Below are 15,546 nucleotides of genomic sequence, written 5' to 3'. Positions count from 1 at the left end.
CCTTTATCTTGCATTTACACATCTGTAAAGAATTTGAAGACAATTATCATAGAATCATAGAACGGTAGGGTTGGAAGGGACCTTTAGAGATCATCCAGTTCAACCCCCCTGCAGAAGCAGATTCACCTAGATCAGGTCACATAGGAACATGTCCACATGTCCAGGAGGCTCTTGAAGACCTCCAAGGAAGGAGACTCCACAACCCCTCTGGGCAGCCTGTGCCAGGGCTCCCTCACCTGAACAGTGAAATAGTTTTTTCTTATATTTAAGTGGAACTTTTTGTGTTCCAGCTTCATCCCATTACCCCTTGTCCTGTTGCTAGCTACTATAGAAAAAAGTGCTGCCCCAACCTCCTGACACCCACCCTTTAGATTTTTGTAAATGTTAATAAGATATACTCTCAGTCTCCTCTTCTCCAGACTAAACAGCCCCAGTTCCCTCAGCCTTTCCTCGTATGAAAGACGTTCCAGTGCCCTGATCATCTTGGTGGCCCTGCGCTGGACTGTCCAGAAGTTCTCCGTCCCTCTTGAGCTGAGGAGCCCAGAGCTGGACACAGTACTCCAGATGAGGCCTCACCAGGGCAGAATAGAGTAGGTTTGTACCCAAGAAGTTAAATGTGGAAAACTAAGAGCACAAAGACAAGACACAACATTGCCCTGATATGTCATGATAGCTGTGGCTACCTGCTTGCATTGGAAGATTCCATTGGTGCATGGTATACACTCTCGGTGATTCTTTGGTGCAGTTGACTTGCTTCTGTTAAAGAAAAAGTAAAAAGCAATTGTCTAAGTTGTTCCATGTTTTCATTGAAGGGGAGAGAGGGAGAGAAAGGAGGGGGAGAGAAAGGAGGGGGAGAGAAAGGAGGGGGAGAGAAAGGAGGGGGAGAGAAAGGAGGGGGAGATACTGACTGCTGCTTCAATGAAAGTGGAATACTTGTACTTGAAGAGAAAGGCACATGGTCATCTTAAAGGCTGAAAACAACTCTAACAACATTTCTACCCATATATTTTCATTGCAGAAGAGATTTCTTTCCCCTACTACTTTCTGTCTCCTCTGTACCTTTTCCTGGCCCGCTGCACAACATGGATCTAGAGAATGGACATGTTGGCATTTCTCCCAGAATACCAGTTTTGTGGCTCACAGCTTTTTTCTGGCTTTAGTAACACATGTACATCAGTCCTTTTGCACATGCAGCCATCTACTAGAATATGTCTCCACTCCTCTGAAAAATGCTTTTGCTCAGCATTCTGGCCAAACAGCAATGACAAAATGTTATTCAAGTGCCACTTGTTCACTCTTTTTATATAGCTGCAGGGTAGCAATAGACTCATTTGTACCTATGTCCAGTAACTGCTGAGTAGGGAAAGATGATAAGAAAGATGCTGACAACCTGGTTTTCAGGGCCAGGAGAGTCAGGCACGGAAGAAGTGAGGAAGACATGGAAGGAGGTGCTTACAAACTCTCAGATTGCTGAAGTCCTAGGGCTATTTCACTCTGGAAAAAGGCAAAGCTTCTGTCAGTGAAAGGAGAACAAAGGGACGGTGGCAGCACTGAAAGATGAGGCTTAACAGAGCCTTTTGTATGCTGGGAGAGAGGAGCCCTCTGGGTGGGGAGTCGGAAGTAGCTCTGCTTTGGCAACTGATTCACAGCCTCATATGAACCCCTTAAACTGCATCTGTAATCCCTTTGCCTGTAACAGGCAATTCTGCTCTTTGGGACTGACAGATCAAGGTGTTACCCAAAGCCTTAGTATTCCATGCTCACTGAAGTATATGACAGGGGGTCATATACCAAGTATTTGAACACTAATAATTCTTATGTTAAACTATTTACCTTATACCTTTGCCCCCCTTCTTTGCCCTTTACTCATTCATCTCAGCTAGTTCCTTCCAACATTCCAACACCCTGTGCAACTCCTAACAACAGTTATTAAAAGCAGCCCAAACAAACAAAAGTATCCCTCTTCCTTCTCTCATTACAATGCACAGTTGGAGAACTGTCCAGTCTTGGATTAAGCATGAATTAAGGCCTCTTCTTTCACAAGTCGTTGGAAATAGAAACAACTGTTTAAAATCACAGAACAAAGCATTTGCTTCCTGCTGTCAATATTGTAATAAGGACTTTGATTCCTGTGATCACTGGGAGAGGCAGTGGGAAGAGTAGCAGTAGCATGTTAGATACAATTTCTGCCCTCTGACTGTTCTGCTGGATTCCCAGAACAGGAAACTTTGACTTTGCTGATAGAGTAGGATGAAAGTCATCCTTAAGTGTTAAGACCAGACCAGTTAAAGGCTTGAGTAATGTGGTTTGACCAGTGTTTCTGCTTTGAGCAGGACATTGGACTCAGGTCCTGAGGTCCCTTGAAACCTGAAATATTCTAGGATCCTATAACCTTAAGTGAAATAAGAAAGAATATAAAAATGTAAATGTTTTCCAAAGCTTTCAATCTTGATTCCTGCATTGTTTTCTCTGGAAAATGCACAGTAACTCTAGCATATATGTCTTGGGTGCTACAAGGATTTCACAACACTCATTTGGGCGGCATTCAAGCTTGTTTTTCCTTGCCTAGAAACACATATGGAGGATTAGCACTCTATTAAACATGTCCATTTCCTCCATAAGTTACTCTTCTGTGGTAGCCTAAGTAACGTCAGGTTTCATACTTGAGATATTAATTTTACAAACCATATCAGGGAGTGCTAGATCAAGTCCTAAAACTGCTCTGATAAGAATCTTGAGTTCTTCCCTAAGCAGTTCCTGCTAAACTGACTGCAGGGAAATTCAGAATAAACAGGAGAAACGATAAAGACAAGAACAGCAACAAAAGACCTGAGTAGTAAGCATTGTAAATAAGCATATTGTTATGGGTTAGATTAAATTGCTGAGGCTAATGTCATTTCCCTCAACTTGAGAAGGCCATAAGAACTCATTGTCTTTGTGAAAAAGACAAAGTAAAGGTGAGGTCTCAAGTTAAAGCTTAGGCAGAGGTTTCCACCTAGGACAAAGTCTGCTTAGCAATCTACAGGAAGTGGGTGGAGATGCTTTGCTGACATTGCTTTAAGAGATGTGTATGTATGAGAGAAGCAGAAAAGGACAGGCCAAGGTAAGAAGCAATGCAGGGCTCAGTAAAAGTCTATATTGGATACAACTATGGCTTTTTGTCCTAAAAAAAGCCTGAAAAATGGCTTTTAGGACTATGTACATTCTTGTTCATATATACAATTATATCACAGATAGTAAGAGAACAATGATGCAAGCTATCTGGAATGATCTAAATGAATTTTATCTGTCCCGGGTTCAAGATCTCACATAGAAAAACAATGTCATTATTTTAGGTACTTATGAAGCTTTAATCATGCAAGTGTTGAGCATGTCACAAACCATCTCCATAGTAACATCTCTATGAGAGAGGGAAATGTCATTAATCATATTTTGCAGTTAGGTCACTAAGGTGAAAAAACAGGATAGCTGACAGACATGTAAAGCATAATGTGGGCAACTAGATTTAAAATGAAAACCCCCAAAAACCCAACAAAGCAAAACCAACAACATGACAGAGAAGAACAGTTGCTGTGTCAGGTGGTGTAAGTGGAAGGAGACCCTTTGTGTCAAGTCCTGTGAGAAGGCACAGAGTGAAGACTGGGACTCCATCTCCTCACACGCCCATATCAATAGATGTTTCTAGGGTTGTGGCTTGACAGGAAGAACAGAGGAAAATCATATTCCTCAGACTAACTGTGAATGGGATAATTATTCATGACGCTTCTAAAGTGATAAGAAATCATCTTGAATTAGGGCATGGGTCTAAATCCCAGCAATGCTGCATCCACCCAACTGATCCTCACGTAGATCTGTTCTTGCTGATTTCACTGGTGTACTGGACAGCACCATAACTCATTCCAGCTCCGTGTTGTCACACACAGCTCCACAGGAAAGGCAATATTATCAGATCTGCCTCTGAGAGTCCTACCTCTACATGCTTCCAGTTGTCCTGTCAGGACTTTGCGAATCTCCGAAATCCAGGTGTTTTTCAGCTCAACGGAAGACGCCTGAGAACACATGAGCAGCAGTTAAAGGATGTTGCCAGTCACTTGGCTGCCCCAGCCTACTTTTACTCTCAGTTTTCCCAAGGAATGGAAAACTGTGTCCAGCTTTGAGTGAGGCAGAGGACACTCTCCAAGACAGAAACATTACCATGAATCTCAAGGTCCTGTTCTTGTTTTTCCTTTTCAAGTGTTGCAAGTAATTTTCCACTACTTTATTTTCTCATTTACCCAAAGTCATAATCATTTTCACCATGATAAATTGGCAATTTCAGTGCTAACATAATAACAAAGCCTCCAATGGCTTTTGTTTCTTGAGTGTACGGTGAAAGTCATGAAACAGAAAACGTTCTTAAAAACAATGCAATTGAAAGGAAATACAGTCCTTGGGGGAAAAAAAGGGATTACGGTTACCTGAATGATATAGACTTCTTCTCTGCCATTATACCAGATCTCAAACTTCTTGTTATCTCCTTTTACATTTTCTGTAATGCCCACAGTGCTCATCTGTTTCAAAATAGAAAAGAAGCAGCTGGAATCTAGAAAATGTCAATAAACTTTAAAATCTTCATCGTATGAGAAGAGTTTTAAAAGGTTACATTCACCGCTACACCTTAAGGAGTCATTACAAGTCGAATTTCAAACGTGTGATTTCTTAAGATCTAGTCTATAATTCATCCTTTTGATTGTTAGAGGAAAAATTTTAAAAGTGCTCAAAAGTAACACAAGCTAATGTCTGATCTTGAGTTTATCCTCTTTGCATTTTTTGCTTGAGCTCTGGGTCAGTTTTCTACACTATTGTGGCTCTTGTCCACCTGTAAGTTTTCAGTTTGAGGAAGATATTTTCAACTTGCCGTCACTAACCTGCTGAGGTGGAAGAGGAAGAGGGATGAAACAGGGCTTTATGAGATTTAAAAACTCATCCACAAATCCAGACAGACAACACAAAAAAATCAATATAGTTCCAGGAAAATATAATACAGAGGTAAGCAAGGGGCTATTTGCCTTACCAGGCAAGATGAATAAGGCACTGAATAAAATCATTCTAGATTTCTAAAATGACAGATTCTTTACCACAATTTTTGAAGCCCAGCTGCTACTATTCTTACCAGCTTCCCATCTTCCTCCTGTATTTGTTCATTCCCCTTGTTCTGATTTGTTTCAGCATTAGATTTGAAGATTTAAACAGCTTTGCTTATATCATCGTTCCTGCTATCTCCAGAGAAACTTCCAACATCTCTATGAGTTGGTTCACTCCTTGAACCAGGTTCTCTAACAATTCTTGTCTGGTTACCCTGTAATGTTTGCAGCATTACACTTGATGACTCACATTAGTTGTCTTAAGTCACAAGTGTCAAACCATTGTGCTTAAGGGGAAAATGTGGCCTACTTGTAAATCTTAACAAAAAATGTCCTGACTCATATTTGGAAATGTCACTCTTGCACCTCTACTGCACTGTGATTCATCTGTAGCTATTATTGCCACAGAAAATATCTGCTCAGATGATGTCAACAGTAAAACTCAGAACTGAACTTGGAGCATGCCTATAGGCAGAACAGTGAGAGATGCAAGTCCATTCAGTCTTGCTTCTCTTTAAGGGATGATGGGCAAAAACATGCAAGGTGCCCATTTGTGTAGAGTTGCAAAACCAAGGTTCACATCTGGAGCTGTTGGATACATGGCTGGGCCTGTCTTGAGATCAAAACTAAATGGAAGCCTTCATTTACTCAGGGAGGCAACATAGCTCCAGATATGGGTATCTTCAAGTCTCCACATGGAAACATCCCCATGTTGTGAGAACACCAGATGTATCCCCCCACCATTACAACATTTATTACCTTTAATGAATTTTTGAAGCTGTATGAAGCTGTCTTCTCATGGCTATCTGTGTTCTCCTCCCGTTTCTTGCAGAAAAGTAACATCTTTGTATAGAGGAAGAGATGTCTCTGCATCGGTTTGAATCTAGCTAAGTCCTTCACCTTGTTGTGTCCCTTCTTGTGGTCAGTCCATACATTGAAGGAACCTTGCATCAACAGCTTGCCAAGCTCACTGACATCCCCCTAGCAAGCAAAGAAGAGAGACAGCCTCCATCACACTCAACCTAGGTAATCTCAGGCACTTTCCCCAAGTGATGTTTGAGCTTCCAGGCAGAGGCACATGCATAGGCATCCTTTGTGTTGGAGAGTGGACATGTTACATGTGGAATCCCATTTGCACATCTCCTTGCTAAACCTGTGTGGTTTCCTCATATAACCATTAACCTATTGTTTTCCATGTCCATAATTGCCAGTTTGTCTACCCATTGATAGTGTCTAAGGTCTGTCTCAGGGCTTATCTGGATCTAACACAGACTGTCCTCTCTGATGACCTCAGAGGAAGCATCTTCTGATAAGAACCAGGTTTTAAGACTCTTGACTCTAGGGCAGCGTGAAGACCCAGTGCCATCCAGATGTTCAAGCAAGGGCCTTGGCTCTGAAAGATCTAGATTCAGTTTCTGCTTTTCCACAAGCTGCTTCTATCTCTGGGCAAAACCTTGAAAGACACTTAGATGTCTGAAGATATAGACTGGTGCCTAGACTTACTAAAGGTAAGTAGGTGTGTAATTCCCTCCCATTACAAAATAGTCTTTAAAAGCTTTGTCAATAGTTTCTGAATTCACCATCTGCAAACTATGCAATGCTGCACAGCCTTGGGCAAAGAAGGAGTAAATACACCAAGGAGCCCTAAAAGTACCTGAGAGTGAAACTAAGCAGAAACTATACCTTTCTGAGTTACAGCCCTTGTCTGAGAACCACAGATGGATAAATACTTCAACTGATATAAATACTTGTCTCAGATACCACCAACACAAACATTTATAGGACAGTTCAGTATCAAAAACTGTAGCAATATGTGGATAGAGGAAACGGCAACATCTATATAGTAATGGAGTTCAGCAAATACTGATAAATACAGTAATCCTAGCAGCAAATTTTTCTAGGAGTGTTTCATATAATAAGTTGTGGGAATAAGATGGCTGCATTATTTTCAACATTAGTATGTTCTGTTGATTATAAGGTGAAGATGTTGCCTCCAAGTGGGAATGTCTGAGAAATAAAACATAGAGCTGACAATACTTTTTTACACCCAATTACACAGTATAAAATATTTCATTTAAGACCAGTGTGTTCTTTTGTGTTACTGAAATTAAGATTTGCTCAATGAAGATTCTACTCCGTCAGAAGAAATATTACTAAAGAATTCTTTAACAACTTCAAAGGCAGAAACAGTCAGATGTTGGATTTGGCCTTGTATGTGGAAGAAATTAAAAACCACTTAACTAATCCTGTTTGGCCAACAAATCTGAATACAGTCAGCTTCTATTGCCTTGAGAAAACTTGGAAAAAATGAAAACTAAATGGAAAGCATATCAATAAGATATTGCTAATCTAACAAAAACTTCATGTAAAAAAAGGAAAACTTCATGCTATATTCTTAATCTAAATCTAGTAGTGCAAAGACATACAGCACAAGATCCCACTGATCAGTTCATAAGGGGTGTAGCCCTTAGTGTCTAGAAGGCTGGGGCAGGGTATGTGCCTTACTTAAATTGAGCAGGTTTAGGAGACCTAAGTTATGCTCAGGACCTGTGGGGTTTCTCAGTTCCACAGGCACTACAGCTAGTCGATGTGTTTACTAATCCAACAAGGTGGACACTGCTTTGATTCAATCCAGTACAGTTACTGTAAGATAAGAACTTGTATTCTCATTTCCAATGTAATGTACAACCCACAGGAGCATCTCCAAGCATATACAGCAGTGGATCTCTGGCATAGAGCCAAGCAAGCAGTTAAATTCATTTAGAAAACAATGCTGACAGAAGGTGTGGTTTCCTCGGCTATGTAAGATGCAGATGCACAAAAGAGAACTACAGAAATTAGAACTCTTGAAGCCACTTCATCCTGTAAAACACAGAACAACTCTTTCTACCCAGACAGAATCAATGTAGACTCCAGCACTTTCTCAGGAAGTCACTTTCTGCACAAATCACTGTTGCTCTGATGTCCAGACTAAATCCTTTCACTCTGATCTAATAATTCTTTCAAACCAGCTTCTCAGTACAATTGTTTTCTTGATGATGTTTTTACCTGACAGTGATTTCAAAATGGGCAACCACATCAGCCTCAGGCCTCCTTTCACAAGGCCTTTTTTTCCTTTATGTGACAAACACTTTCACTTCTCACTGAAGGATTCAGTTTATGTAGATGACACTAGTTCTCGAAAGTCGTATGACATCAATAGAGCTTCAGCAGAGACATGTACATTTGTGGCTTTCGATTAGTATTATGGCTGTAATTTCACGTTTCAAGTAATGAGTTTGCCCATCACCAGGATGGATTCTATTGCCTACTTTAAATGCAAGCCAAATTTTACTCCCTAAGAGCAAAAGATTTGGAAACACTTGCATTGCATGACCATGGTTTCAGCAAATTTCTTATGTCTGTCACACTCGCTACCTCTCACCTACAAATGAGTTTTGGGTGCGATTACTCAGAGGACTGTATTTGTCCCACTTCTTCCTCCCATTCACACTCCCACATCCACGTGACTGATATGTTGACATGTAGGTTTGGTACCAGGAGAATGTGGCACAGGCTCTTGCAAGGCATACCATCCGTGGGCACAGCATAGACATTGATAACAGAAACATGGGATGGGTCAAGACCAGAGTAAGAGCAACAGCAAATAATACCTCGTATCCTGTGATTGCAACCTGGTGCATGGAGTCATTTACTGATTTGATGATATCAAGCACTGTGGCCAGGGCTTCTTCCAATTCAGCAGTACCCTCTGAATTCTTACTGCACTTCAGCATTTCCTGTTTAAAAAAAGATATGAAAACTATTTGAAAACTTCTTAGACAAGAAGTGACCCTAAGACCATCCTCCCTGAAGTTTGCACTGCATAGTCAAAGTAGCAGAATTATAGAGAAAAAAAACCCAACAAGCAAAACAAACGAAAAACCAACTGGGACGTTCACTAGAATTGTCACTGAGAACATACATTTTGACCTTTTGGACTATTTCAAGTTTTATGGGTTCATTTAAGATGAGATAGGACGATTCTGACATATTTACAATGAACTTTTTTCAAGTCATGGCATTACATACAGTGTTTTTACTCAACATCTACTAGAAAAGAAACTCAATGTAATGATTTTAGGTGTTAGAGAATTCACCATTTCCTTTTGCAATTTGTTCCACAAAATACTTACAACCACTGTTAAAAATTTAGATTTATTTCTAGTCTGAATTTGGCAAATTTGACATTCCAGTCATCAGGTCTTAGCAAGCTATTAACAGATAAAGAAATTCTACATGGGAAGAAGTGTCTTCCTGTGCAGATGCTTGTAGAGTTATGGTCAAATCATCTCACAAATGTCTCTTCTTTAAATAAGGCTTCTTTACTATATAAAACAGGCTTTTCAGCTGTTATTCCCTTTGGGACGGCGGAAATAGGCCAGATTACTATAAATCTTCCTCACTTATTATTTGCTATCTCTGCACTACAATCTACAGACCCACATTTGCAAATTTGAAAACCTTTTTTTAAAAGAGAGTAATTTTGAAGACCAGTGTTGACCTTTAATAATTTATTTTTTTGCTAAACATTATATTCTGCTTGAAATAAGGCAAATCTCCAACCCTTGCACAAGGAACAAGAGACAAAGTCCTGGACAAATTAAACAACATGTGCCCAAAAAAAGGAAACAAACAAAAACCTTTTGAAGGCACAATTTCTGCAATCATTTCACATACAAGGATCCTATTTAAAGTTACAAATACTTAGGGGCAATTACTCACATAGCCTTATACAGTTCTTTATAAGGATGACTTATTTCTGTATATGTCTTTTGCTTGAAAAGTTCTATTCATAGCTCAGGAGTTAATTCTCTTCTAACTAATGGTTATAACTTATGCAAAACCCAAAAGATACTAAAATTTTCATTTTAAATAGAAATAGCTGTCTTGCCTCTTACTTGTCTGCCTACAGAGGAGCTCTGAACCTGGTTCAGATGCACAGTTTGGTTTTTTTCCTGCTGTATTTTATAGAAAACAGTTAATGCCATCGAGAATCCACCTGGGATCAGAATCAGACTCCATATCTTTGCTAAAACCTTCTAGGGAAGAATAGGTTAGCACATACAAACCCACATATGGTTGGTGCACTCTTGAAAACGCATGTCAAAACAGCTGGGAGATCCCAGGACTACACCACAGAATTTGAAAACAAAGCCAATCAGGATTCCTACCGTTAAAAAGAAAAAGTAAGACAACTGAACAAAAAAGCAGTAAGACAGCTGAGTACTGTCACATATAATGACTTGTGATTTTGATGCCTGGAATCTGCATCCATTAATCAGCTGAAAGAATAAGTTTATTGGTTGTTAATAAGACAATAGTCCCAGTGACAGAATTCATCATGAACTAACTGTTTTATTCATCATTGACATATCCTTGTCCTATACGTGTACCAGTGGATTAAGTGTTTGCAATTTTCACTTTCAGGAATGCAAGCTGTGAAGAAACTAAGAAACAAATTCTTCTAACAATAACACCTCACTAAGGACTGTACAGTGAGTTTATTTTTGTTTCCTTATGCTGACTGCAATGTCAACAGAAACTATGCTCCAGAAATACACCTAGGAATGAATCAAGACTCAACTAACTTTAGTAATCTTTATTATATTAAGAATTAGACCCCTGCAGCAAGTGGCCATTGACATGGTTTTCATTCGGTTATATAATTTTCAGTCTCATTTTGAGTTTGTAAAGCATTTAATCCAAAAGCTGAGGCCTTCTAGTTTTACAGAAACAGAGCTGCAAAGACAGTTCTTGCAAACCCCAAACAGCACTAGTCTCTCTTCAAACGCTTCAGCGACTAGGGCCTAGAAGGTAAAAGCAGGATGCATTGCTGTAGTAGCTGTTACACCCTTTCTAAGATGAGAATGGATCCCCTCTTTGCATAGTAGGCCTGCTGCTTTATAATGTTAACTAAATTGATTGAAACCAGTGGGTTGCAATAATTACGACCCAGAATTTAAACCACTCAAAGCATGCAGCTTCCCAGGCACTTGTTTGATACCAGTTTTTCCTGCCTGCCATTTTTCTACATTTTTAAATGCTCCTGCTGCCAGAAAAAGAGTGCACCATCTTCACAGATCTCACCCTCCCTGACAAAGTAAATGTCCCTCGGTGCCAATGTGTTGTTGCTAAGTACAAAACTGGTCTGACCAGCTTCAACCCCAATGGCTGCAACCTGTTTTGCTTGAGAATGTTACTCCTTGATCTAATCTTGGTTTTATTTAGTCATATTGCAAATTAAAAGTAGAATCTGATTTACTCTTGCTCTTCTAAAGACCTTGGCATTTTTCTCACTTGTCACAGAATAGTTTCAAAAAGTAGAGCCAAATTTACTTCTGGATTACATTGATGTAAAACTACTGGAATCCATGAAGTTGCATCCTGGTTAATATCCACATTCAATATTTGGATTCTACAGATTTGTGTAATGTCAATAAACAGGTGACAGAAATACTGCTCAAGTGATTAGCCAGACAGATCCTCACATAGTTTAAACTGGCACAATTTGACCAGTAGCTATCAGCAAATAAAATTCCATCCCAAAATCTCCAGTGCAATTTTCACTCTAAATTTTGTAACAGTATACATTAAGTCCGGAGGCTTGAGAATAGCACGTAATTCACCTTCATGACCTTCCCTCAAGTCAGTAAATATTATTTCTAAGAACTAAGACAACAGAAATTTAAGGCACCATCTTAAAAAAATGTCATTGGTTTGAGAGCATGTATTTGCTGTTGCACAGTTCAGACCAGAATTTCAAGCATGGGCCACTCACAGTTCCAACCATGTCAAGATGGACGTTCATCCCATGGAAAAGTTACAGGCAATTTGTTCTTAGATGGATCTTTAAAACAGAAGCACCCAAAGGGAGTGGTTTCTCTGAAAGTTTTGAGTCACAACCGTGGGAAATATCAGACTCGGAGAGCTCAAAGTGTTTTGTTAAACAGGGACAGATATCAGAGACAGGATTTAAAGCATCAGTTGCTGATTTCAAACTGAAAGACACCGATCTAATAAAGAAAAATACGGTTTCTCTTTAAAGAGAAATAAAACAATAAACAAGGCCATAATTTTTTTTTTATATAAAATACCTTACTTTTTATATATAGCAGTATACATTAAAAATATACTGCTTTTGTCAGTATAAAAGTTATGCTAAATAAAAGCAGTACTTATTCTGAAAGAGAAGTCCTTCCTTGGGCTGTCTGATAGCATTGTACAGCTTAGCATTAAAAAGTGCTTGTTGAAGAAGTGAGAGAGGATTTATTTCCAGGTAGTCCTTCAGAAAATAATAGTGATAAGCAATTCCGTAAGTAAAAACAAGCTATGCATTGGACTTCTTTGCATTGTCAGGGAGAACCTACCTTTAACAGCAGCTGGTACTTGGTGATTCTCTGGACTGGCTTTAAGAGATAAGCATCTAGTGAGAGCTTATGATCCAATTTACGCTGACATTCCTGTGAGAGACAACAGGGAAGAAAAATACAGATGCTTCTTGAAACAAAGGCAAGACACCGAGATCGTTATCATTTGGTAATTTGAAGATTATGTCTGTAAATTAATTGAGAGATAAATTTGTTCTCTCTGCAGAGGATTTTCCAGGTTACTTATGCCATAGTGAAAATATATCTAAACATGAGATAATGTACAAGTTCAACTTTGTGTCGAAATCTGGCATGCCCTGCATCTGACTTTGCAGTCATCTGGGGTTTGAAAAGAAGCCAGCACTTCTTTGGTTTGGGTATATAAGAGTCAGGCTTCTGTCCAGGAAATCTACCTACCGCTCTACGTACCTAGTCTCCTGTACACTGAGCACCTGTCATCAGTATAAGAAGCATGCAGAAAAGTCTGTATATTGCTCTAAGTTTTCTAAAGAAAGAAGAAACACAGAAGGAAAATGAGCTTTGATGGTCTTGCACTGATAGTCTGCAACAAAATTCCACCTGAAAAAAGATGCTGTCTCCACATTGTCTCCAGAGAGCTTCCGATCTTGGCTTGTTCTGACAGTATTTTTCATATATTTGGAGGTCCTCTTTCTGCAAGAAAAGGAAAGTTGAAGTAAGGTAAGATAAAAGAATCCACAGAGCATCTGCTTTGAGCTACCCTTTTTCTTACCTTCCATCCTAATACATGAAGTAATTAATACATGGGAATAACTGTATTTAAAAACACTCAGAAGCTACCAAACTTGTTTTTTACTCCTGTAAGGTTAAATATACCTGAATGTGAGGTTTATTTTCTCCATTTTTGCAAAAAGCAAAGAGACTGCAAACCAGAAGACACAGAATCTAATTGCAGAACTGTTATCTTCCAGGGACAGAAATAGAGTGTTTGAAAATTTACAACAAAAAAAGTGTAAATTTTGTTAACAATACTGGTATAGACTAGAAATTGCTAACAATGCTCACCACTTAGCTAGATTTACATGTTCAAAACACTTTGAAAACAGTGTCAGCCCTCAGTAGTACAAGAGTGATTTGAAAAACAGAGAGCTTATCTTGTTGCTATCCCAGACTAGGCAATACTTTAACTCCATCCGATCCAAATTAGAAGTTGGTGGATTCACTTGACCTGTGTTTACCCTTGACTACACTCCAGGTGTTCTCACTGATGTCCATACCAAAAATCTCACTGACTTCAGTGACAACAAAGGCAATCTCTGTAAAAGCTTTGAGAGCTGTACTTCTAGCTCGCAGTACAATATGAGTGGATACAGATAGGCAGAGTTCTCAGCTCAGTAACTCTAGTGCCATAAGGGTTCGGGAGCAAGGCTGGTTGTGTCAGGCCATCTGGGAGCTTCCTATCTTTGTCTGCACCTATCCTGGTGGACGTGACCTAAGTGAACCAAAGATCATGCCAAAAACAAATCTCAGGAGATTTGGCTCTTGCCTCTGTGCTTTCAGCCCTCTAATCAGTGCCTAGACACTGAAATAAAGTGTTTTCTTTTGCATAGAGTTACTCAAAGAAATCAATATTGTTGCTGTTTTCCTCTATAGAGCTATACTAGTGTCACCCTGATGAATCAGACGTGAAAGCAGAGCTATGCCATGAAACACTTTATTGCATTAAGGATTATCCAACACAAAAACTTGCACTGCAACTCAAAGAGGAGTGCAATCCAGCCAGGGCCAACCCATCACAGGCATATATGAACAGTGCCAATTATCATTGTTGTCTGCTGGTTCATGAATAAGTTTTGCTTTAGATTAGAATTTAGCCATTTGAATCCAACCCACAGGTTTCTGTTCAGCTGCTGCAGTCCTTTGACAGATAACTTCCTTTACTAAATGTTTAATTCTCCCTGATGACCAAATGTCCCAAGTGCTGGCTCTGTTTAATTATTATCTTTTTCCAGGCTTAGCCATGTGAATAAGTAAACAGCAGTATCCACACTAAGTCACTTCTGCCAGGCACCTCACCTGACACATGTTGGGAAGCAATCTGACACACCTTTGGTTTCTTCCTGGACATCCTTGCCTTGGTTTAGTAATCTTCCCTTCTTCCCAGCCCCATGTCCAGCAGATCAGTTGCTGACAAAGCACTAGAAGGCCCCTCCTGCAAGGCATTTGGCACATATTCCCTCTTTGAGCATCTGTGTAGTCCTTGCCATGCAGACCTTTAAGTAAGGTTGAGTGTCTTGGTAATGGTATAATAGCTGTCAGGTGGGCAAAGTTGAGCTGGCTTATTTGTCATTTAGTTCATATAAAGATCATGCCCTAACAAGGCCAGGCAAGGTGGGAGAAAGGACAAGAGGGCCATTTATGGCTCATCTTCTACCTGATTCTGCTACTGTCTCTCAGGAGAGAAGTCAGAGAGCAGAAATAGACTGAGATACCACAGATTTTCTGCCATCATCTGAGAAGAAGGGTTCATGCCCACAGTGACAGCACTGGTGGCACAGGTGGCACTGGTGGAGGCAGGAGAGCGTGTGGGAACACAGTGGAGGTGGGAGAGTGTGTGGGAACATGGCAGGGGGATGACTGGCAGGGAATGGAGGGACTTGGGCCCCAGGGTGCAGTTCTCAGGACGCTTTCAAGCAACTCTGGCTGGAATCAGGACTGAAAAGTCTGTGTGATCAGACAGGGTAATTTTCTTGAAGTATGACTCTAAAAATTGGTCTGTTTCTAATCACAGGCCCACCATGATGTTTTGATTAGACCCATAAAAAGAAGAAGAAGTGGAGAAGTGAATCTGCAATAATGCAAGTTTCCTCCCAGAATGTGGCATCACCTTGAAGAGCAGCTGTTTCAGTTTCCCCTGTGCCAAAGCAAGCACAGTCATAACTCACAGAGCACGCCAGAAGCCTCTGCTCAGCAGGAAGACGCAGAAAGCTGCCAAATCGTGGGGAACACAAACACACAACCAGGCTTTTGTTTGT

The 15,546-nt window shown here is 40.0% G+C and overlaps 1 protein-coding gene across 1 annotated transcript in view; it reads right to left on the bottom strand.

The window, feature by feature from the left end:
- The window catches only part of MCF2L2 (MCF.2 cell line derived transforming sequence-like 2), a 135,149-nt gene that overhangs the window by 18,927 nt on the left and 100,676 nt on the right, over nt 1–15,546 (bottom strand). Inside the window, exons 19-25 of the mRNA XM_062006261.1 lie at nt 13,112–13,204; nt 12,533–12,625; nt 8,777–8,902; nt 5,883–6,104; nt 4,458–4,550; nt 3,971–4,049; nt 684–756 (exon numbers count right to left, since the gene is read on the bottom strand). Coding sequence (XP_061862245.1) covers nt 684–756; nt 3,971–4,049; nt 4,458–4,550; nt 5,883–6,104; nt 8,777–8,902; nt 12,533–12,625; nt 13,112–13,204 — 779 coding nt within the window. The remainder of the gene's footprint in view (nt 1–683; nt 757–3,970; nt 4,050–4,457; nt 4,551–5,882; nt 6,105–8,776; nt 8,903–12,532; nt 12,626–13,111; nt 13,205–15,546) is intronic.

Source organism: Colius striatus, chromosome 12, assembly GCF_028858725.1.
Source record: "Colius striatus isolate bColStr4 chromosome 12, bColStr4.1.hap1, whole genome shotgun sequence".
Lineage (NCBI taxonomy): Eukaryota > Metazoa > Chordata > Aves > Coliiformes > Coliidae > Colius > Colius striatus.
The sequence above is the reverse complement of the archived record's forward strand: the minus strand, read 5'-3'. Positions and strand labels throughout refer to the sequence as shown.